The sequence below is a fragment of the Cupressus sempervirens genome, chromosome 2 (genome assembly GCF_028749045.1).
Source record: "Cupressus sempervirens isolate cs-2001-9-10 chromosome 2, ASM2874904v1, whole genome shotgun sequence".
NCBI classification, from domain to species: Eukaryota; Viridiplantae; Streptophyta; class Pinopsida; order Cupressales; family Cupressaceae; genus Cupressus; species Cupressus sempervirens.
This window is the reverse complement of record NC_143119.1, coordinates 595,309,347-595,334,366: the sequence shown is the minus strand read 5'-3', so window position 1 is coordinate 595,334,366 and position 25,020 is coordinate 595,309,347. Positions and strand designations below refer to the sequence as shown.

General features: G+C 35.2%; 1 protein-coding gene across 1 annotated transcript in view; it reads left to right on the top strand.

Moving 5' to 3' along the window:
* Window positions 1-14,915, top strand: part of LOC149574807 (tubulin-tyrosine ligase) — a 118,823-nt gene extending 103,908 nt beyond the window's left edge. The window contains exon 15 of the mRNA XM_089814632.1: window positions 14,380-14,915. Coding sequence (XP_089670758.1) covers window positions 14,380-14,529 — 150 coding nt within the window. The 3' untranslated portion in view covers window positions 14,530-14,915. The remainder of the gene's footprint in view (window positions 1-14,379) is intronic.
* Window positions 14,916-25,020: the final 10,105 nt, after the last annotated feature.

Here is a 25,020-nt window from a genome sequence, read left to right as displayed (position 1 = left end):
ACACATCACTAGATATCAGAATAACCTAGAAAGCATGCAAATAGAAACAGATGAAGAAGTTACAATTGGTGATGATTCTGCACACTACGTAAAAGGAATTGGAACCTATACCATAAAATTGAAATCTGAAAATTCTATTCAACTTTCTGGAGTTCTTTATGTACTAGGTATTAAGAGGAATTTAATATCTATATTTGCACTTGAAGATGATGGTTTTAGAATCGCATTCATGGGAGGGAAAGTACTAGCATGGCCTAAAAGTTCAACCATTTGAAGGCCTCTAACAATAGGAGTAAGACAAGGACTTTTATATGAACTATGTGCTAAGAAAAACCTTGCACTTGTACATGAGACCTCAGATTCAAATGAAATATGGCATAGAAGACTAGGTCATATCAACTTCTGTGCTCTAACATTAATGGAGAAGGTAGTAATTGGAATGCCCAAGTTAAACCATATTCACAATGAATCATGCAAAGGTTGTGCCTTAAGGGAAAACACCAACAAGCCATTTCCTCATAGTTTGAGCAAAACTAAGGAAGTGTTGGAACTAGTACATTCTGATCTATGTGGGCCCATGTCTATACCGTCTATAGGAGGATTCTTGTACTATTTGATATTTGTTGATATTTTTCAAGGAAGACATGGATATACTTACTTAAATGCAAAGAATCTAAAGAGATTCTCTCTAAGTTTAAAGAATTCAAAACTATCACTGAGAACTTCTCCGGTAAGAACATTAAAGTTTCGAGAACAGATAATGGGAAGGAGCATATTCTGAAATATTTAAAGAGTTTTGCATATTCACTGGGATTAAGAGGGAGTTCACAGTCCCTTACAATCCTCAACAAAATGGGGTTGCTAAAAGGAAGAACATAACTATTGTAGAAGCTGCTTGAGCTATGATTTTTGATCAAAATTTGAGTATGTCCTTATGGGCAAAAGCATCCAACACTACAGTCTATATTTAGAATAGATGCCCCCACTCACATTTGGACAATAAAACACTTGAAGAAGCATTTTCTGGAAAGAAACCTGACATTAGTCACCTATGGATATTTGGATGTCCTGTATATGTTCATGTACCTAAGGAGAAGAGGACTAAGTTAGAACCTTCTGGAAGAAAGGGTATTCTCGTTGGTTTTAGTGAAACAGTAAAAGGGTACAGAGTCTGCATACCTAGACTGAAACGAATGGAATTAAGCAAAGATGTCATCTTTGAGGAAGACATTGCTTTCAGAAGAGCCAATACCGCCAAAACCTCTGATGAACTAGATACATTTGATGTATCTATAGAAGAGACTCCTGCTCCTGAGATTCAGAGGGAGTTCCCTAGAGAGACTTCAACTGAAATTGAAATCCTTCCAGAGACTTAAGAAGAGAGTCTTGATCACTCTAAAAGGCCACTTTGGGCAAGGAAAATAATATAGGAAGGAAATGGATTCGCAGCCCCTTCAGGAACCTTCCGAGAAAGCAAGAGACCTAGAAAATTGACATATAATGTTTTTTTTGTGTGAGAGCTTGAATCTTGAACCTTCTAGTACTTTTGAAGCATTTAAATATCAAGCTTGGAAAGACGCCATAGTGGAAGAATACTAGTCTATACTAAAAAATGATGTTTGGGACATAGTTCCGAGACCTAAGGAAAAATTTGTTGTCTTCAAAATGGCTCTTCAAAGTTAAGTATGTTGCATATGGCAGCATTAAAAAACATAAAGCTGATTTTGTGGCTAGAGGTTTTTTTCAAAAGGAAGGAATTGATTTTGAAGAAACCTTTGCACTAGTTGCTAGGTACACTTCTGTTAGAGCTGTAATAGCCATCACAATAATTAAAGGTTGGAAAATCCATCAAATGGATGTAAAAACTATGATATCCATTGTTCAAGGGTTTGGTTTAAAATTTCCTATTGGATTTTTTAGAAATCCAGGCTATTGCTTAAATAGTTTTTATCATCTCCAAAGAGGGACTACATTATTGAGCTATAAGGTGATTTCATCTTCGTTGTGCAATTTCAATTTAATTTCAAGGTTAATTTCTAAACAAGGGTTTGAGCAAGGCAAACCCCTTTCGACAATATACTCCCCTTCTTTTCAATGTGCAAGAACAGTGACAAAAGTTTCATATCCAAATTCAGGAGTCTCAAAATCAGTTGCAGACCCTCTAAAAGTTTCATTAGATTCAAAGTTCAAAGGACGAACTCAAAATCTTGGAACATTGTACAAGACTAGGTTGACTAGGTTATGATTATTCTTTGGGTCTAAGATTTTCATAGACAAAAATTATAGGCATCAAAGTTCTAGATCCAAAATCTTACCCAATTTTGACATCTTTGTGATAGTCAAAATCAGATATGAAGGTCAATCTTCGTTCTCTTGTTTTCAAGGTGAGTTCATTCCTTCTATTTGCCTCTTTAACTTAATTCTACATATCAAATTATTGCTTGAATCATTTACATATCAATCATATCACATAATCACATTTTATTCAACAAGGAATATTGAAATCCCCCTTTTATGTAGATCTAGCATTAACACCCCTTTATCCTTTTTGAGCTGTGTTAATCAAATATGTTTAGGGGTGGGTTTGTATGATAATGCATAAGAGGATCCTTGGTAAGTGATCTACATTCCTAGCATTGCTCACTATTTTCTATTATACAAAAAGATCAACACCATTATTCATTCTTGAGTCTCTATTTCTACCATGTGGGAAAAGCAACATAGTGTGTTCATTAGGGAAAGTGGCTTATGCGTGAACAAATCTAGTTTCGTTTTCTACATCTACTACAATGTGTGGATGAAGAACAAATGGAAAGGTGAAAGTAGTACGCCTATAGGAAAACAATATCCAAAGAAATGCCCCCAAAATTCACCAACAAAGAAGATGTGGGGTGAGAAGAAAGTAGGGTAAGAATCAGGTATGTGGTGTGAAGTCCATAAAATTCTCTCTCATAACACTAAGGATTGCAGAACTATAAAGAACTTAATGATGGAAACCCATGAAGAACCTATTAAACCTGAGGTGACAAAATCTTGCAAACAAAAGGAAGATGAACAAATCATTGTGGTTGACCCATATGCCACAGTGGCTACTGCAAAGGTATTCACGCATGATGATGAAGAGAGATTATTCCATTCACAGATGTGGGTAGGAGGAAAGACTTTGCATTTTATTGTTGATAGTGGTAGTAAAAAATGATTCAGTTGAGACTGTAAAAATATTGAATGTGAAGACAACATCTGATGTAGGAGTATCTTGGGTTGTTTGGCAATCTTGCATCAACCAAAAATATTTCTAGTTTTCTGTTCCAGTTTGCTGTTCTTGGGGCAGCCCTTGCTGTCGGTGTTATTTCTTTCTGTGGAGTTGGTTATTTGATGTGGACCTATCATGGATCATTTTCTCTATGCTTGCGGAACTACATTTCATATTGTTGAAGAGTTATCCTTCTCTTTGCTCGAGACATGCTCACTTCCTAGCTTGTTGAGTAATGTGTGGTTATTTGCTTCTGCGAGGTTTTTGTGATTTCAAGGCTTTCTGCGGCCTTGGGGATTTCTTCTTGGATTGTGTGTGGACCTATCTTTGTTCCCGCAGATGTTAGTTGGCTTAATTGTATGATCGTTGATTTCTCCTTTGCGGCAGGATGTATATTTTGTAATAATTGTATCTGTCAGGATGACTTGTGGTCTTGATGGCTATATATTGGAGATCGAGGATTAGAATAAGTAGTGATCAAGTAAGTAGAAGAAAGATAACATAATTTTGGCTCTATAAGTCCAAGCTTCCAAGCTTGCTATTTGTAATTCGATTGTATATGGCTACAACCAAGCAGGCCTTATGCTTGACACATTGTAATGAAGTTGTCTCAACATATTTGCATTTGAATCAATATAAACTATTGATTTCTTCCATAGTTGCGTTGGCTTCCATGCACAACTCTAGCAAGGTGGTTGGTGAATGCTTCCTTTGGTCCATTTACCCATCATCCCTTGCGTTAGGTGGTATCATAGTGAAGGTTTCTTTCCTTGTGGAGTCTTGGGATCGTGAAGAACCCTATTTGGATTGGTTGTAGGTTGACAAACTTAGTTTTGATTTATAACTTGTTGAGGGTTAAGATTCTTGTTGTTATAAAAATGGTTCGAGGTAGAGGAAATGTAGATAATGCCATAATGGACATGTTGAGACAAATTACAGCTAGGCTTGAAGTTGTTGAGATAGCTGAAAGTAGAGGAGTACATCTTGATGATATTAATGATGAGGAAGAAGCAATTTACCTAATTCTGAACTTGAAGTGGAACAAAATGAAAAACGACTATTGAGAGCTTTGACTAGAGTCAAATCCAAACCTTTTTTTCATCCTTCTAGTTATTGTGGAAAGCTTGATGCATATACTTTGTTGGATGGGATCTCTGAAATGATAAAGTATTTTGATTATGAAAGTACCCTTAATGATAGGAAAGTGAGAATAGAAGCTACCAAATTGAGAGGACATGCTTCACTTTGGTGGGAACACTTGCAAACTGATAGACAAAGAAGAGGTAAGGAAAAGATCAAGACTTGGGGTGAAAATAGTTGTTGTAAAAGAAATTCTTTTCTGCTGATTACCAAGTTAATTTGTTGATGAGAATGCAAAATTTGAGACAGAAAAATAGGACTATGAAAGATAACATTGAGGAACTCTACAAGTTGGACATCAAATCTAGACATGTTGATGATGAGGTTAAAAAGGTTGTTATGTACCTAAACTATTTGGGGACTTCAATTCAAGATGAAATTAGTTTTGTGCAAATGGAAAGTGTGGAAGAAGCATATTTGTATGCCTTGACAGATGAAGAAATAATGACAAATAAACAATAACATAGACAAAGGATAAGAGGTGGAAGATTTCAGTGAAGTAGAGGTAGATCTTATGGAGAGAGCAGCAAATCTAAGAATACATCTCATGGCAAAGGCAAATCAGAACGAAAAGGAGATAATGCTAGTAGATGAAAAGATAATTACACTAGAGGCAATTCTTCTTCTTACCCTAGGAATAATAGAACTAACAAAAGAGAAGATAGATCTTGGTTTAAGGACACTTGTTTTAAGTGTGGGGAAGAAGGACATAGGGTCTTTGAATGCACATTTTTTGGTAAGAAGACAAGAAGTAGTAGTAGAAATGCTTTAATTCAAGAAGCTATTAATACACCTAATGAACCTGAAAATGGAGAAAGCCTGATGATCATAAAAACTTTGTGGAATGATCAAGTGAGTGAAGAACTTGTTTTGAGGAAAAGTCTTTTAAAAACTAGATGTAAGATTTAAGGAAAATGTTGCAAAGTGATTGTTGACAATTGTAGTTCAGATAATTTGGCATCAGAGAAGTTGGTTTCTAAGTTGCAGTTGCAGAGTTTGAAACACCCTAATCCTTATCACATTGCTTGAATCAAGGATGAGCACAAGTTATTGATAAGTGAACAATGCCTTGTGAAATTCAAGATTGGGAATTGTAAAGTTTCTGCGAATTCTGAACAACCAAACTTTACAATGCCTTTATCTACTTGTTGAAGATGATCTTTTATATATCAGACTTGCATGAAGTGTTACTAATAGTATAATAGCTCTGCTGGAAATAGCATAATGCAGTAATGTAGAGGAGCAGACTTTATTGTGTATTGTGTATTCTCTAACCTTATTCTTACCTCATACTTATATTGCACCCAAGAGGCATGTCCTTTCAAAGGACATGTCTCTTTCTAGGTTGGCCTTTATGAATAAACTATTGATTATATTCCATGATCAGCGTCCCCTAGAAAACATAATTAGTTAGTAATTATGCTAACAACAATCATGCAAAAGAACATTATTAAATGCTCCTGAGGAGGCCATTGATAAGGTTAATCATCTAAGGTTATTAAAGAGGCAAATCCGATTAAGGATATTCATGCATTACAAGATCTGTATGATCTGTAGTTCAGATCAGTCATGATTACTAGAGTTATAAAATTAACACTCCCTTTTAACTTGATAATCATACTAAGAGATAACATATCTAGCATCATCAATTAAGATGAATAAGCATAGATTGATACTCTTTATCTATTGGAATCTTCTAAGCATGTGGTATCATTGAAGACATGATACTATGTCATATTACTATACCTGTGATATGACTTACAGTATTGCATGGAATGCAACATAGAGGATAAAATCCGGAGAATGATTAAATTCTTTCTTTATCCAAGTGGTGACTCGTAGGTACTAGCAGGTCTATATCACAATATGATCTTGAGTTAAGATCTACCAGTACAAAGGATAAAATCAAGAGAATGATTAAATTCTTCCTTTATCCAAGTTGTGACTCATAGGCATAGAAATGTCTACATCACACTGTGATCTTGAACTCATCCAGATCTAACAGTAGTTCTCTATTGTTTAGTACATTGTCTTAGAGATTGTTATCTGTTATAATGTTTTTTATACAACTGTTCATTATCTCAGAGGTCGTCACCTCTTAGGTAATGAATACAAATGGTGAAGCCTATAATAGTCAATAGCTTGACAATAATAATTTTAATTGAAAATTATTTCATTAATAATTAAAGAATACAAATGTATTATAATTCGACCATACCAAATCTTTTTTTGAAGTGATCTATCTTCACTTGAGAGAGAGGTTTGGTAAGAATATCTGCTATCTAATCTACAATGCAAATGTATTCTAAGTTTGTAGTATTCCTGTCTACCATATCTCTTACATAATGGTAAGGAATTTCAATATACTTGGACCTGTCATGAAAAGTTGGATTTACAGAAATCTTGATGGAGCTTTGATTATCACAATGAATAATAGTAGGATTCATGGGTTGACCAAATAATCCCACAAGTAACTTTTTAAGCCACACTGCTTCTCGAGAAGCCATTGCTACTACAATGTTTTAAGCTTCTGTGGAACTCTGTGCTACTGATGTTTGCTTTCTGCATATCCATGATATCATTGCTGAACCTAAACTGAAACAACATCCTGAAGTGCTTTTCCTACCAATAACACTTTCAGCCCAATTTGAGTCTGTGTACCCATGTAAGTCCACGTCAACTTTCTCATACTTGAGCCCAAGGTTAAGAGTGCCTTGTAAGTATCCCATGATGTGTTTGACTGCAACTAGATGAATCTCCTTTAGCTCACACATAAACAGACTTAAAGCATTAACGATATAGCAAATATCAGGTCTTGTATTTACCAAGTACATAAGAGACCCAATCATCTGTCTGTAAAGAGTAGAATCAATGGAGGGTGATTTTGCTATTGCTTCCTTAAGTTTATGTAGATTAGTTTCCATAGGAGAAGACATAGGTCTGTAGTTCCACAATCCAAATCTCTTCAAGATGTCTAATGTATACTTTCCTTGATTAAGTATGATGTTGTCAGAGTTCTGCCATACTTCCAATCCTAGGAAGTAATTGAGTCCAAAATCTTTCATTTCAAATTCTTTGATTAGATCTTTCTTACATTGATCTATAAGATGATCATCACCTGTTATTAGTAAATCATCAACATATAGTATCAAAATTATCATATCATCTTTATCCTTTTTATAATAGAGATTTGGATCAGCTTCATTCTTGGAGAATCCTAAATTGGAGAGATACTTATCAATTCTTTCATACTATGCCCTTGGAGCTTGTTAATGCCGATAGAAAGCTTTCTTGAGCCTACAAACAAAGACTTTACGGTTATGAGTTTCAAATCCTTTAAGGTGTTCCAAATATACCTCTTTTGTAATCTTTCCATTCAAAAATGTTGTTTTTACACCCATTTGATGCACTTTCCATCCATTCGATGCTGCAATAGCTAGGACCATCGTTACAGAGGTGTATTTGGCAACTGGAGCAAAAGTTTCTTCATAATCAATTCCCTCCTTCTGAGAGAATCCACTGGCTACAAATTTGGCTTTATATTTTTCAATGCTACTATCAACAACATGCTTGATTTTAAATATCCACTTAAAAGAAACAACAAATTTTCTTTCAGGCCTTGGAACAATTTCCCAAACATCATTCTTAATAGTGGATTGGTATTCCTCTGTCATAGTATCCTTCCAAGCTGTATGTTTAATAGCATCTGAAACATTGGTTGGTTATGATTTAGATAAATCACTCATGTTTGCTGCATAACTAGAAAATCTTTTGGGTCTTTTGCTTTCTCTAAATGTTCCAGATGGTGTAGTGAAGTCTTGTGCTTCCTCTACAGTCTTAATAGCCCAAAGTGGTCATTTCTTAGGATTTAGAGTTTCCTCAAGATTAAGATTTTGAATTTTATTTTGAATTTCTTCAATGTTCTCCCTTTGAAATTCAGATTTATGATTTTTTTAAGACTAGGTATATATGTAGGATCTTAAGAACTATGGGCTCTTTTGAATGCTAAATCTTCTTCAAATGTTACATCTCTACTAAGTTCAATGTTTTTTTGACCAGGTATGAAAATTCTATATGCCTTAGATGTTACACTATACTCGACAAAAATACTTTTACTCCTGGAGGGTTCTAACTTAGTTGTCTTTTCTTTTGGAACATGAATGTACATAGGGCACCCAAATATCCTAGGATGGCTTATATTTGGTTTAACCTTAGAAATGACTTCTTTAGGAGTTTTATCTCTAAGGTGGGAGTGAGAACTTCTCTTTTGGATATAGAAAACAATACAAGAGGCTTCTGCCCAAAGATAATATCTAAATTTTGATTAAATATTATAGCTCTTGCTGGTTCTATAATTGTTCTATTCTTCCTTTTTGCTACCCCGTTTTGTTGTGGGTTATAAGGAACAATATACTCCCTCTTAATTCCTTCTTGTTTACAAAAATCTTTAAACAAGTCCGAATTATATTCCCCTCCATTAAGATTTTTAATTTTGTGTCTTGATAAGTTTTTAGTTAAGGTTTTGAATTCTTTAGATCTCTTAAGGATTTCTTTTGATTCTTTACATTTTAAGCAGTAAATCCATCTTTTCCTAGAGAAATCATCTATAAAAATTATATAGTACCAAAATCCTCCAAGGGACAAACATAGGTCCACATAAATCTGAGTGGATTAATTCCAAAACATTGTTAGTTTTTCTAGTGCTATCATGAAATGGACTTTTTGTGTTCTTACCCAGAGTGCATCCTTTGCATATGCTTGAATGCCTTTTATTCAACATAGGTAAATTGGTAATCATCTTCTCCATAGTTAATAAGGCTTTGAAGTTTAGATGTCCTAACCTTCTATGCCACATTTTGTTTATATCAACAGCTTCATGAATTAGGGCTTGAATAGATTCTATGTTTAATTCATACAAGTATCCCTTTCTTTGACCAATCGACTTTGATTTCTTAAATGAAGAGTTCTTAGACCAGTTCATCACTTTACCGTCCATGAATGCAACATTATGTCTATCATCTTCAAGTGCTGTAACAGAGATTATATTCTTCTTTATTCTTGGTACGTAGAGTACTCTTTTGAGATGGAGAGAAGGTGCAACTCCCAATTCCTTTAACTGAATGAGTGGAATTATCACCTATGGTAACTTCGCCATTAACTTCTTCTGATATTGAGTCTAGTTCTTCTTTGTATCCTGTAATGTGTCGAGATGATCTGCTATCAATTACCCATGCTGTGCTTGATACTTCATTTGATAGTGCAGAATACAATACATTTTTTTTGTACAGTTTACTTGCTGCTTTGTATTCTTATGGCAATTAGATCTATAGTGTCCAAATTTTCACATTTGAAGCTTTTTATTTTGGATAAATCTTTCTTAGGTTTGTCATTTCTATGATTACTCTTCTTCTTCTTGAAGTGCTTCTTCTTACCTTTATAGGAATTTGTGTTGAGAGCATGAAGTTCTTCATCTACAGTTTTCAATTTTCCTCCTTTCTTAAATTTCCTAGATTCTTCTTGAAGGCAATCTCCTTTAAGTCTATTGAAGTCTGGAAGATTGTCTCTATCACTTACTCCTTGTGAGAATGTTTCCCATGAATCCGACAACCCATCTATAGCCATAAGTGTTAGCTCTTTGTCTTCAATTATGGTCCCTATACTTGCAAGTTCATCTCTTAGACTAGCCACCCTTAGGAACTATGAATTTATAGATTCTCCCTTCTTTATTTTTATATGATTTAGTTGCCTTTTTACTGCAAGGGTTTTAATTGCATTGTTAACCTCATATGTATTTAATAATGCACTCATCATATTAAATGTTGTATGATGTTTCATTAGCATAAGTACTATTTCATTTTTAACAACATCTAATATGATTTGCATGGCTTTTTTGTTTCCTTTACTTTAGATAGTTTTTTGAGGATCAACATCAGGTTGCTTGGATTTTTTATCAGCAAGCTGTATTACATCATTATCTTCAAGAATCATCATAATTTTGAATTTCCAAGCAATGAAGTGTTCTTTTTCATCAAACCTATCTTCGAGTCTGATTGTGCTAGCCATTGAAGGCAGAAGGAGTTGCTAGATATTTTAAATCTGATTGTCAATTTGCAGAGCCCAGGTTTGACTACCAGAGCTCTGATACCATGTAAAGTTTCTGCAAATTGTGAACAACCAAACTTTACAATGCCTTTATCTACTTGCTGAAGATGATCTTATATATATCAGACTTGTATGAAGTGTTACTAAATAGTATAATAACTATTTTGGAAATGTTCTTATCCCTACAATAAATCACATAAGGCAGTAATGTAGAGGAGCAGACTTGATTGTGTATTGTGTGTTCTCTAACCTAATTCTTACCTCATACTTATATTGCACCCAAGAAGCATGTCCTTTCAAAGGACGTCTTTTTCTAGGTCGGCCATTATGCATAAACTATTGATTATATTCCATGATTGGTGTCTCCTAGAAAACATAAGTAGTTAGTAATTATACTAACAACAATCATGCAAAAGAACATTATTACATGCTCCTAAGGAGGCCATCGATAAGGTTAATCATATAAGGTTATTAAAGAGGCAAATCTGATTAAGGATATTCATGCATTACAGGATTTGTACGATTTGTAGTTCAGATCAGTCATGATTACCAGAGTTACAGATTTAACAGGAATTACTATGATAAAGCATTGTGTGATATTATGCTTATGGATTGTGGCCATATTCTTTTGGGAAGACCTTGGCAGTATGATAGACAAGCTTTACATGATGGTATATTAAATCAATATACTATGTGGGCTAATGGAAAGAAACAAGTCTTGTTACATTTGATAGAAAAACTTGAAGAGAATCATTGTACCGCAGTTAAAGTTTGTTTGGTTGAAGGGAATTAGTTTGTTAAGGATACAAAGAAACAAAATGTTTGTTTTGCTTTGATCACTAGAAAGACTGAAAAACAAGATGAACTTGAGCATGCACCTGAGATTAGATCCTTGTTAACAGAATTTCAAGATATTATTTGAGATAATGTACCTGATGGTTTACCTCTTGTAAGAAGTATTAGTCACTGTGTGGATTTAATACTTGGAGCTAGTTTGTCTAATAAAGCAATGCATAGGCTAACACTTGCAGAGAATGAAGAATTGAATAAGCAAGTGCAAAAATTGCTTTAGAAGGGTTTGATTAGAGAAAGTGTGAGTCCTTGTGTAGTACCTACAATATTGGCACCTAAGAAGAATGGCGAATGGAGAATGTGCGTTGATTCCAGAGCTATAAATAGAATAACAGTGAAGTATAGGTTTCCTTTGCTTAGGATGGATGACATTATGGATTGTTTTAGTGGAGCAAAATACTTTACCAAAATTGATTTTGAAGAGTGGATATTATCAGATTAGAATTAGAGAAGGGGATTAATGGAAGACTACTTTTAAAACTAATGGGGGTTTGTATGAGCGGTTGGTTATGCCTTTTGGTTTAATTAATGCACCTAGTACTTTCATGAGACTGATGAATGAGGTATTGAAGAAATTCTTTGGCAAGTTTGTGATTGTGTATTTTGATGACATACTGATCTACAGTAAGAACAAAGAGGAACACTTAATACATACCAGACAAATGTTGCATAGGTTGGAGGAAAAGTTGTTAATAATATATTATTATTTTTGTTCATTATTAAATCTCATTTCAGAAAGGGGACATCACCCGCCCGTTCTTTAATATAAATCATTATTAGATCTTTTGACAGCACTTTGTCATTTGGCCTGCGACTCACTTTTTTATTTTAACGTATGGTGGATAAATGAGCTTCACTTGATAGTATGTGATTTTATGCTCTTTGTTGAAATGGTTACATCGTCAGAGAAAATCCCCAGCATTAAACATTTTCTTAATCATTGTTGTATATAGCCTAAGTGGCAAAGCTGCACCGATTCTCTAGAGACTCTTCAATTTAACCCTGGCCGAGTGAACAAGGACTTCCATGTTCAGCCATTACGTATGGATAATGAACCTTAAATAGAAAATATTATTGAAATATTAAAAAGGTGTTGTAGCTCCTTATTATACATAAGAAGTTTTAAAAAACTAAAAATTTATAATTTGAAAAAAGGAAAACGTTGAATTTTTAATTTTTTTTAACAATTTGAAAAGAAAAAAAGAATATTTACTTACCTTTGATGGTGGAATCTTCCTTCTCCAACAATACCTAAGCCTTTGGTGTGCATCTTTTTCCTTTGTGAAAAATCTAGCAACCTTCAAAACCAACTTTAAAAAAAGAAAATAGTGAGAATTGTTTTCTGTGTGGAGGAAACGAGATAAAATGGAATAAAGGGGGAAATTAAAATCTTTTAAGTTGTGGGTCCCTTTTAGAGTACCCATGGCACCACCAAGGTTCATCTAAGTGCGGTACCCTGGGCAACAGCAGACTGTATCAGTAGCAGACCTGGACCGGATTTATACCCTATTGCGTACCAAGCGTCAAATCAGTGAACCTGGTAACTTGACCAATTTCTTCAAATTCAAGTGACTGGACTGCATCTTTTTCCTTTGTGAAAAATCTAGCAACCTTCAAAACCAACTTTAAAAAAAGAAAAATAGTGAGAATTGTTTTCTGTGTGGAGGAAACGAGATAAAACGGAATAAAGGGGGAAATTAAAATCTTTTAAGTTGTGGGTCCCTTTTAGAGTACCCATGGCACCACCAAGGTTCATCTAAGTGCGGTACCCTGGGCAACAGCAGACTGTATCAGTAGCAGACCTGGACTGGATTTACACCCTATTGCGTACCAAGCCTCAAATCAGTGAACCTGGTAACTTGACCAATTTCTTCAAATTCAAGTGACTGCTTAGAAGTTTATTAGGGTATAAATTATGGAGTCATAACTTTTCATGGAAGTCCTTCTAGTACTAGGTTGCTCCACATTGTTGACAATCCTGTAGATTTTAGTTTTATAATACACTACTTTCCATTTATTGAGTTTTCTCCCATTCACACTTACACCACCTTACACTTTTCACCCCATGCGCACCGTTCATGTTCTACTTACTCTCTTAGTTCCCATCGTGTCTGCAACATTTTATCTCCTTGCAAGTCTCATAATGTTCAAGTAGTGGATCTGTATTCTTTTATTTTGTCTTGTAATGTTTTAGTTCTAACGGCTTATACTGTCACTGACTTTTACCACTGCATAATGTCTTTTCTTGTTTGGTCCACTACAGTTCTCCTGTCCGACTTGGACAGCCTGTCCAGTCCACCCTTATTCCTGGGTCTTGTCATTTTATGAAAAATAATTGCCAGAAGTCTTGTGCATCAAGGCTTCTCGAGAGAACCTCTCTTTGTCATTTTATGTGGATCGCTTATGTACTACAAATGTTTCTTGAGCCTCCTTGATGATTAGCTGGTTGTCTGGAAAGGCCTTAGACATTCCCAGGTTTTTAGGTTGGGGTCTAGAACTTCAGTCAGCATGGATGCCTATTTTTCTGACAGGGAAATTGAGGATCTTGTTGCTACTCTAGGATCTGCTACAGCCAGTGCTAACCATGATTTCAACAGGGCTATATCAGTTTGTATGTGGGACAAGAGGAGAACCCAGAAGTTTTCACTTGATTCAAGATTTTCTGTTTCTTTGAATCTTATTCAAGCAAATTGCTTTTTGACTTTTTCTTATTTCCAACGGTTTAGACATAGCACCTTCTTTGTCATGCCTGTGTTGGTTGCTGTTAATTTTATTCTCAGATCTTGACTTCCTTTTACTAATCCTCTAAGTTCCTCAATTGCATGACTTAAGTAAAAACATTATATCCATGTTTCAGTTTAAAAAAAAACTGAATGCGTGATCATTTTATTGTTAGAAAGACAATATTAAGTTTTTGAATTTCCCATTCGAATTTCTGCTGCGTCAGTTGGTGCCACGCTAGTTTTTCTTGTGCAATTGCTAAAATTATAGAATTGAATGTAGCTGTCTCTGAATGTTTTAATGAAATACAGGTGACATATTGTCCGGATTGCACTAGAGCATGCAAGTATGATGTCAAAGCAGTTGTAGGAAGTGGTGAAATTATAAAAGGTAGCGAGTTTTTCAATGATATATTTGGTTGTCTTTTCCTGAACGATTCTCGTCATGTAAGCCAACTGTAATAATGCATGCCTGATGGTGACTGATAGGCATGTCTATTGCTTAAGTTTTTGACATTTCTGAAAAAAAAAACAATTCTCGTGTGGCTTAAAGCAATGGGTTTTCTTAATCTGGGACAAATGTGGTATTATACAAAGGACTGTGTACTTGGAGGCAATAATCCATGTCACCAAAAGAGTAGAAAGTAGAAACGTCAAGCTAGACAACAAAACTGTTAATATGCTTTGTTGTTGATTGAATTAGCTTTGTGGCCTATTCTAAGTATGATTGTCATATACCATGCTCCTCTCTTATACATTGCTTACTGAGTATATGTGACTTCCTCACTTAAAACATGTTCGATTGATTTTGGTTATGAATATAATGAATTATAGTTTTAGATTTAAAATTGACGAGGCTATTCAATTGTCAATTTAATTCTTTAGCTTGTCTGATAAGGTGTTCTTTGTGAAGTTAGAAAAGTTATGTGCATGGCACACATTTCTACACCAGTAATTTACACACATGTATATATGTATGTGTGTACATGTAGGTTAAAGTTGATATAATAAAACTTCTAGAAAAGGTTACTCTGGACTACTAGTAACCCTTCTAGCATTTTAGAACTGTTTCCAAGCAGTGCTGCCAAGTATTTGGAGAAGCTTTTATTTCGGACTTTTATCTGTTTGAATTTTATCCTTCTTTTCTATAATACATGGTATAACAAAATAACAATATATTTAGTAGTCATACCAACCAAAAAAAAAAGCTGTAGGTCACCATTTTATTAAGGTCGTGGTTTTCTTAACACTTGAAATAACTAGAATACTGCATCTTGGGACATAATTTCGGTAATTAACAATTTTATTTGTTGATAATTTATGGAGGGATTTCATAGGTATGATCCTTTGAAAAGATGAGTGAAATAGAAAACGAGTAATATAACATGAGAAAAACAACAAAACCACTAACAGTAAGGACTTGAAGCCCATTGAGCATATCAAATAGAAACCAAAGAAAGAAAGTCTTCCAAATACTGCCTTTATGAACTAGACAATACAAAAAACTTACAAACCAAGAGAGAGAAGCCATATAATATCAAAGTCTAGGGCAAGGAAGAAATTCCCAACCACCCAAGCCTCCGCTATGTCTGGAAGAAGAGCAACACAATCAACATATTCTTCCTTTTTGAAGCTTAATGCTCAAAATCTGCAGAAGGAAAATTCATGCCACATATAACTTTCCTTCACTAGATAGTGTAGGATACCATCATCTTGCAAATAGGTATATCTTCTCCTTAATTCAAGCTTCCCCTTCATGTGATATTCTAGAAGGTGCTTGAGGATATAACACATTTAAAAATAATGTGCATAGGTTAAGCACGAAATGGTTGACAACTTACAATTCCCTTTTAAGCACAGTCCTTCCATTAAATCTACCTATAGTAGGCGATTCTTGATTGAAGAAAAACTCACTGCTTGACAACTAATGTCAATGAAATAAGCTGCTTTAGGAGGAAGCTCCCAACTTAGCTTTGCATTACATCTTTAAATCTTCCAATTTTAGGATTTTACAAAAAATATGACCAAATAAAAGATTTGTTGTGCATCATGCCCAAGTACACTACTCATGATCCTAAAAGGTATCTCTTAATGTAGGGAACCAAGGGCCAAGCAATAAAGAGTCCATACAATCAAACATATTCTCTCTAATTCAACTTTTGTCACTCATGACAAAATCTCAGAATCATCATTTTGATCAATATCATTAAAAGAATGAGCTACATAACATTCACCAATACCATGTGCATATGACCTATGTTTAGGCCTAATTTTTTAGTAGTGAAAGGTTGTGCTACTTAAAATCATAGTTTGAAGTCTCATTTTCACTAGATGAAGTATAATATATTTTATGATTGTTGAAAGAATACCCTTGGCTTTAAAGAATATTATCCTAATAGGTTGTATGGATATTCTCAATATTAAAGGGACATTTAATTGTTGTTTTCAGTCCCAAGAAAAGGATGTCACTTTGAACCTTTTCCAAATCTTCCATGTGTTATTTTGGTATCGATGTCCCTCTCTTCCAAGTGAGCATTGGCATGAAATAAACTTTTAGAACATTGGATCATTATCAACCGCTAAATTTTGTAAAACCCAAATATTCTTAGCTATAGCTAAATATGCATCAATATTGACCTAAACACACCAAAATTGACTTCTAAATATGGGAAGTATTAAATGTGATAAATCAAACGATTATGGAAACATTTTATTCAAGATTGGGAGTCACTACCTTGTGAATTTGGAAAGGGTCTACCCTACACATCATTTAACAAAATATAAACTAAAAGATATAAACAAAGGAAGAGAGTTGAGGAACCATTTTAAAGAATTGCACACAATGGTACCTAGACACAATTATAGTATGGGAGATCATGTATCATCCTAAAAGGCAAGCACTTAATTTGTGCTAATTTTAGGACCATTTTGTGCCTTCTTTAGTGTTTTTTTAATGGTAGCATCTCACATTGCACTTAATTGCACATTTAGTTTTAATATAGGTCCTCCTTCAATCCTATTTAAACTCGAGGTTGACTCTAACTTCTATGCATGATTTCCCTTTTTCTCATCCCATCACATTATTCATTTTCCACCAAGGAGCTATGCATTTATTTTCAGATTTCAGAATTCACCTTGATCTCCTGGCAAGCTATAATTTTTACCACCACTCCTTATCACTTTCCCCAACATCTTGAAAAAAGTTGAGCCCGATTTGCTTAGAACAAGTCTAAGTAGTCGACTTGTTCTAGGGTTTTTAGGTCCAAACTTGGGCCAAAGACTAATGGTGAGATTATCCTTCAAGGTTTGTAATTGTAGTTGACCTTGACAAATTTGAGTTCCAAAATGTGTATAAAAGGAGACTTCTTCCTCTCATTTTCACATACACAATTACAACTCATGATAAAAGGGAAAACATCCATCCATTGTGCATTCAAGAGATCCAAGTGCAAGCAAGGATCCATTATCAAGCAATCAAGCATTCAAGTACAAGTAAAACATCAAGCACTTAAGTCTTTATTCCATCATTTAAGGAAGACCTTTCCTTCCATAGATCTAGTTTCTTTCCCCTATTGGAGGCCAAGAAAAGGAGTTTGCAATCAAGGAAGGAGATCTACCATCATCTATTAAGTCTTCTTCTCTTCTCTCTTTCCCAATCCAATATTGTGGTGAATTAAAACATCTACTATATATGGTTTTGTTGTAGATGACTTTTGTTTGGTTTTTGTGTGGAGTCAAAGCTACTACATCAACATACTTGATCACAATCTAATAGATAATTGCATTTATATGCTATGATATAATCCATTGTTTTTTATCCAATCTCTCTTATATGACAACACTCTTTTTCCATGTGTTTATTTCATTTCAATGTTGATTCCTAAACAAGGGTTTGACTAAAGAAAAACCCTCCCTTCAATCTTCTTCCCCTTCTTTTCAATGTGTAGGAACAATTTTTGAAGTTGTAGATTTGGATTTAGAAGCTTCAAGCAGTCACAAGTCCTTCGAAATTTTCATTAGATTTGGAGCTACTAGGACAATGTCAACTCGCTTATCAAATCTTGGCTTGTTCTTGCACTTTTTGGCAATAAATTGTACGACAGACAGCTATAGGCATTTGATTCCCAGATCCAGAGTATAGCTGATTCTGACATTTCGACAACAATCAAATTCATATCCAAAGGCCAATCTTACTCTTCTTTTTTCAAGCTGAGTACATTGTTGCTATTTTCCTTCTTGCATTCACTTTCATAGATCAAATTTCCTTTGCATTAATTATTTATCATATTTACATATCAATTACATCACTCTCATTCCCCTTAAGGAATACCAAATAATTTATTGAACTTGAACATAGATCTTGCATTAGCACGCTTCATCCTTTTGGATATGCTAATCAATTTGGTCATAGGGTGGATTTGTATTCTCGTGTATATTATACTTTGGTGAGTGATCTACATCCTAGCATTGCTCTCCATTTTATATTATGCACTCCCAATAAATAAACACTTGTAGATGGATCATACGAACCCTTTAAAAATTATTTAAAATAAAACATTAAGAAGAGTAAACTCCAAATAGGATGCCCAAAAAGAGGAAAGATTCAAAGTTGAGGGAAAATACCAAATTTTAAATACATTGGCAGATTTTAAATTTGAGAAGAAAATCAAAGACTACACTACTATGCTTCTAAGAAACATCTAAAACACGAGGCATGATAAATACTAAGGATGCAATCTCTATCTAAACAATTTCCTATGGTCATACAAATATTAGATAAAAAGAAAAAGAAAAGATTTCTATGAAGGGTTTTGCCTTAGTGCACAACTCTACGTTGACCAAAAGTATCTAAGAAATAAAAAGACAGCAAAGAAGCTGTAACATGCTAATTTTTTGAAATCTATTTAACAAATTAATTAAATGAAATACAATTACAGTTACAATCTTAATCGAATGAAAGGAATGACAATTATATCAATTATTCTATTCATTCACATGAAAGGAAAAGTATGAGTTAACTTACAATTCATATAATTGAAAAATAAAGTAACATTTCAACCTCTAGGTTCACATGACATTAAGTTAAAACTACCATATCCCTTGCATTTCCATGCAACTAAATCATGACAACTAGTATAAGGAAGTAACATAATTTAAATACATGTCTAAATATATATACACATAAAATGAAATAGATATTTGAGAAAATGTAGATGAAGTCCTTGTGTTGTGCAAATCTTGGCATCTAGAAGAGAGGAGAAGCATTGCCATGAGCTTAACTCCCAATCACAGACCCTTAAGTATCCTCACACAAGGCCCTCCTTACCGTGGGAGTAGGCTTGAGATACCACTGTCTTGCCACTAAGCATCCTGGTATTAGAGTGTCAACTAGTCGATTGATGAGGTTGTGGACACCTCCCATCAGCTTATCTTCTAACTGCTAGCACTCTAACCTCTGGTGATTACAACGATAATCATGCCATTAACCTACCTTGGCCTAGGATTTTAGATGGCCAACATAGATGCTCGATCACCCACCGCTCAACTTGACAACAAGGAATTATATAAAGGATTCCCATGAGCTAATTTATTTATTTAGATTTGAGTATTGTTATTGATTTATGTTTATTTTCCTTGTAAGGATATTCCAATTCGCTCCCTTCATCTCGACCATATCAGTCCTCATGGAAGAATTCTAGTGTGATTTCTTAAAAGATTTTTGGTTTATGGAATATAAAATTTGACATCTTTTCACACCCAAACTAGCGTATGTCATTACAAAAGAGATATAGTTTCCTTTTGAATAATTCGTTATCATATAGGTGCAACACTCATCTTAGAGGTATATTGACCATACCTTTGTATGAATTGGCACTCATTCAACAAAGAACATAAGAACAATCACACTCGAATTGTTATCATAGATGATCTTTCATTAACAAAATGACTCTTTCTTATATACGTGTTGGTGTACGTTAGGTCTTCCTAGTTTAGAGCTCCTAAGTGAATGGTAATCCAATGAAAAATATATCAAGTCAAGTCTAGACTGCCATTAGGGTGACATTTCTTCTCATCTACCCTTGTGAGCCTACCCATGCGGGAAATGGAGCAAGTCAAGCACTATCAATCAACTAGCTGATTCTAAGATGGGTGGACAAGTGTCAAGCTTTTCCTAAGATGAGTAGAAAGCTAAATTACCTCTATCGATACATCTATCCATGCTCAGAACCTGCTTGAAGTGAAGAACCAGTTTTGTGTACATCAGAGGAAAAGATTCCATGAAGATCAAAAGCAAGAACAACAAAGAAGCAACCGGTTGAACTAAGAGATCATGGAAAGCATAGACAAAAGTTGGTGATGCATTTTGGGTCGTTGATGTGATCAGAGAAATGATCCAGATTCAATTGTGATCAGCCACATATGGAGGAAGAAAAGTCGGATATCATATAAGTAAGGATTTGTGTGACTAACCATTGAAGAGTCAAATCTCCAGTAATAAAGATCCACGTGGTAGCGAATTCACAATGAACAAGTGAAATGGTTAACCGATTGAATCCAATAGCCCTCACTTTACCACTTTAGCTAGATGCAAACTCTTTGATCTTCACGGCATAACGAGTATATCTCCTTCCACATATTATGTTGTGTGCCCAGATCATCAATTCATCTTGATCATCCAACAAAGCTAAGATCAACGACTCCAAATGAATTTTTGGTCGATCTTGTGCAATAGTTGTCTTGTATTCACATATTCTTCGAGAAGAGGACATGTGACATACTTCACATAAAATCTATTACGACATCGACATCCTTAACAAGTGTTACACACCCTTCGATAAAAAAAGATCGAATGACCCTAGTTGTGTTTCAGGCCTATGTTGAAGGACAAAAGATTTGGAGAAAGTCTTCGGAATAATGACACTTGTCCACACCCAAATCCATTTCGGGTCGAAAAATTAAAAGAATCAAAATTGACTGGAAAAGTCATTTGAAGATATGACCAAGGTAGTGATTGTAAGTTTGGAAAAGATTTTATGATAAGGTTTTATGTCTTTTGAACTTAAGCCCAAAAAGGAAGGTCTATGAGTGTAATTGCAACTTAAGGGTGGTCACGATGTTACGTCCAAAGAGGAAAGCATAAAGACGTATGTCCATGGATAGTTGAGCTTAACATGATATGGCCAAATCTGAAGACTTCTGGAGTAATGCTTTGCTACCAAGTGACTGTGGAGGAGGCTATATGTGTTGAAATCTTTCACAACAATAAACGAGAGTTGTCAGAGATGAAAAGCAATGAGGTGATGCCATGTGGCAATGACATGGCAAAACATTCATATGTAATATGACAAATTGGGTGATAGGGATTAGGCGACCAATCACACAAAAGTCAACTAGGGTCTGAACAAGCTTGGAAAGGCCCTGATTTTGATTCAAATATATGAGTATTGTATATTAACAGAAAGATGAAAGATGAGAGATGGTTCGTAGCAGCAACATGATGAGACTTCAAGTGGACATTTGTCATGAACAAATTAGATCCGAGATTCCTCATTCTTCTATATCTTCTCTTCTTTCTCATTGTAGGGTGGTTGGTTCCAATCTATTGAGTAGAGCTGACAGTATCCTCATTCTAGGTATCATGGAGCTAAAGAATGTAATTGATGCAATGAAGGCCTACAGAACTAAATCGTAACTTCAAAGAAGAATTGATGCTCTATCAAAAGTGTTACATTCTCCTTACAAGATGTGACAAGTGTCAACCCTTCTTCCTTTCTCTTTTTATGATATTTTGGCCATATTTGACATTCTCTTCATAGGCTATGGCTTTGTAACAGATGATTGATCAGTCAAAACTATTATTAAAACATGTCTATGCTCTGTGCGGTAATCATGAAATGTAACTGGTCAGTTCTAAAGGGCCTATACATGTAACTTTTTGAGAAGTAAATAAGATTGACAATTTTCTGTGCAATCTTCTCTTGGTAACTGGGACTATTGAGTGACTCTTGAAGTCGTAGAGAGAGGGTTGATTGATGAAGGATTGGGAATTGTCTAAGTCTTGATAGCTTATTGGTGTAAGCAGTTCTGATTCTTTCATTTTCACTTTGATTCTTTCATTTTCACCTTACCACTGAGCCAGGCCTGCTAGTTAGTTTGAGGATTAGAATGTGAATTGGTTGGCAAGTCACCGATAGTGGTTTTCATATGGACTAAAATCCATTTAGGTCGAGAACTGTTCCAGTTTTCATTGTGTTTGCATATAGTTGGTTTAGATGCATGTAGAAGTAGACAGTATATTATAGATAGCCATAAAATTTGCTTGAGTATCGTATAGTTATAGGTTACTTGTTTCTTCCTCTATTGCTCTTGAGTTAAGAGCATACCTTTAAGTTAGTTGTAGGACCATAATAGATTGAGACTCATTCTAGAGGAGAGTTGTACCCTTAAAATTAAGGGGTCTTTGATAGAGCACCTACCTAGACCCATTCTGCTTGTATCAGTTTGTTCCTTTAGTTTTGGGCAAAAAGTCGAGGCTAAGAGCATTTTCAAGAAAAGGACAATCTATTATCCAATGAATTTTAGCGACTTTGATGGGGATTTGAATCAAAGTCTAGTGCTTGGGTTTTCATTCTCAGAAATCAATAGGTTCCTCCCTGATGATGGATGATGTCGACTTTGTATGAAGGACCTACTTTCTTTGGTCTAGGAAGGTCCAGTGTAACTCAATGGCCATGCCAAATTCAAAAATCGGGAGAAGGCCAAGGCCTAAACCCACTCTCCAAGAACTCAACAAGACTACTAATAAGCTACTGCAAGAGCTCATGGTTCTATATAAAGCAAGCATCTCCCATGTCATCCAAATGAATATTAGGTGACGACAATCATGTTTTTGCATCCCTTGGGAATGTGTGTGCACCATATTTTACAGGCTGAAAGACATCCAAAGAGAGGAGCTGAGGTTGAAGCAAGCAAGGCTGAAGCTCATTCCCATTCTCTAGGAGCTCCATGCCACAAACAACAAGGTGCTTTGTGATCTTTTTGCCCAATATAGAGAGAGTATCTCTAATGCAATCTACGAAAACATATGTATTGAAGATGATCATATGTCAAAGATGTTTTGGAATCACATCTGTACCTATTTTCGTAAACTAAAGGATCTGGAAGAATGCAAAAGAAAGATGATGAAGCAAGCACAAACAATTGAACATGAAGGACTTTTGGTAAAGTCACTTGATTACATACTTGATAGTTTTCCAGTGTTTGTTGACCAGGTCAACATTGCAGATGCTACAGAAGAAGAAAGTAAGCCTTCGTCAAATCCATTTGATGAAGCGAATCTCAAATTAAAGATGGATGATTATCATCTTGTTCTAAAGTGCCATTCCATGATGAGCAACTAGGAGGTAAGACTTCAATGTCTACCCGAAGATGTGCAAAGAGCAAACCATGAAGACATCCTGCCAATTTGAAGATGAGCTTCAGGAAGATAAGGTAATGCTTCTCACTGGTAAGGAATCTTCTCCTATGCAAGAGTTGATTGAAGAAGGATGTCTTGTTGTCAAATGTCAATCTTTGGACACTTGTGCATGAATAGTGGATAAAATTCTCCTTTGTAAGAAGGAGGATGTCTTTTGTGGATCCTTGTCATCCCTTAGAACAAACAAGTCATCTGATGGCCTAACTACTAGCTTAGATCAAATTGAAGAAGGGTTGGTCATGATTGAACCTCCTACATTTAGTTCTGCTATTTTTTAGAATAATGATGATACACTGGAGAATAAGGTGAATCAAGATTACTGCATATTTGAGGGGGAATTTGGTTATAAAATGTAAGGAAGTGGATGTCTATCCAATAACGAATCTTGTAATAGAAGAAGCCTTTCTATGCCCAGGTTGACGAAAGCTCAATTATGTGAATCACATTGAAAGCTGTGGTGCTAATCACCCTACTTCTGTTGCAGAAGGATGTATCCATCTTTCTCTCCTAGAAGATTATCTAAAGAAGACTGCAAAAGAACCTGAGGAGGATGAAGTGATATATAATGAAGCATGGCTTTTTGGCTCTGAGTGGGCATTCAATCAAGTCCTGCATACTATTTGGAGGTCTCAAATTTCTATGATGTTGATGCAAGTATGGGTCCCAGTGGGAAAATAAAACCAATTATGGAGGAAAGGCTCCTACTTCTCTCAACCCATCAACGGTTTCATGTAAGTACCTTATGTCACCGATTTCTAGGTAGGATTCTTCCTACCTCTGTACATATCTTAGGTTAGGTTATTAGCTTTAGTTTTGTTTTGTTTCTTGCTTTCGTGTTGTATTGACTTCCTTGCTTCTCCACCACCCAATCGTAGATGCGTCTCACTGTGCTACTTTTGACTCGGCAACCCAATAGACTAGGCACTGATCTTTGCAAGGGTGTTTTGCTATAGTAAAGAAGTAGGTAGTTTGTCACTTGTGTGTGTGTGTGTGTGTGTGTGTGTGTGTGTGTGTGTGTGTGTGTGTGTGTGTGTGTGTGTGTAGGCGAAGTTAGAGCCAACTATTGGTGTACTTTAGGTCTTCCCAATTTTGAGCTTGTAAGTGAATGGTAATCCAATGCAAAATATGTCATATTAAGTCTAGCCTGCTATTAGGATGGCATTTCTTCTCATCTACCCCTGTGAGCCTACCCATGTGGGAAATGGAGCAAGTCAAGCACTATCAGTTAGATAGGTGATTCTAGGATGGGTAGACAATTGTCAAGGTTTTCCTAAGATGAAAAGAAAGCGAAATGAGCTCTATCGATACATCTATCCATGCTCAAAACCTGCTTGAAGTGAAGAACCAGTTCTGTGTACATTAGAGGAAAAGATTCCATGAAGATCTAGAGCCAAAGCAACGAAGAAGCAACCAGTTGAACAAATAGATTATGGAAAGCATATATAGAAGTTGGCAATGCATTTTGGGTCATTGAT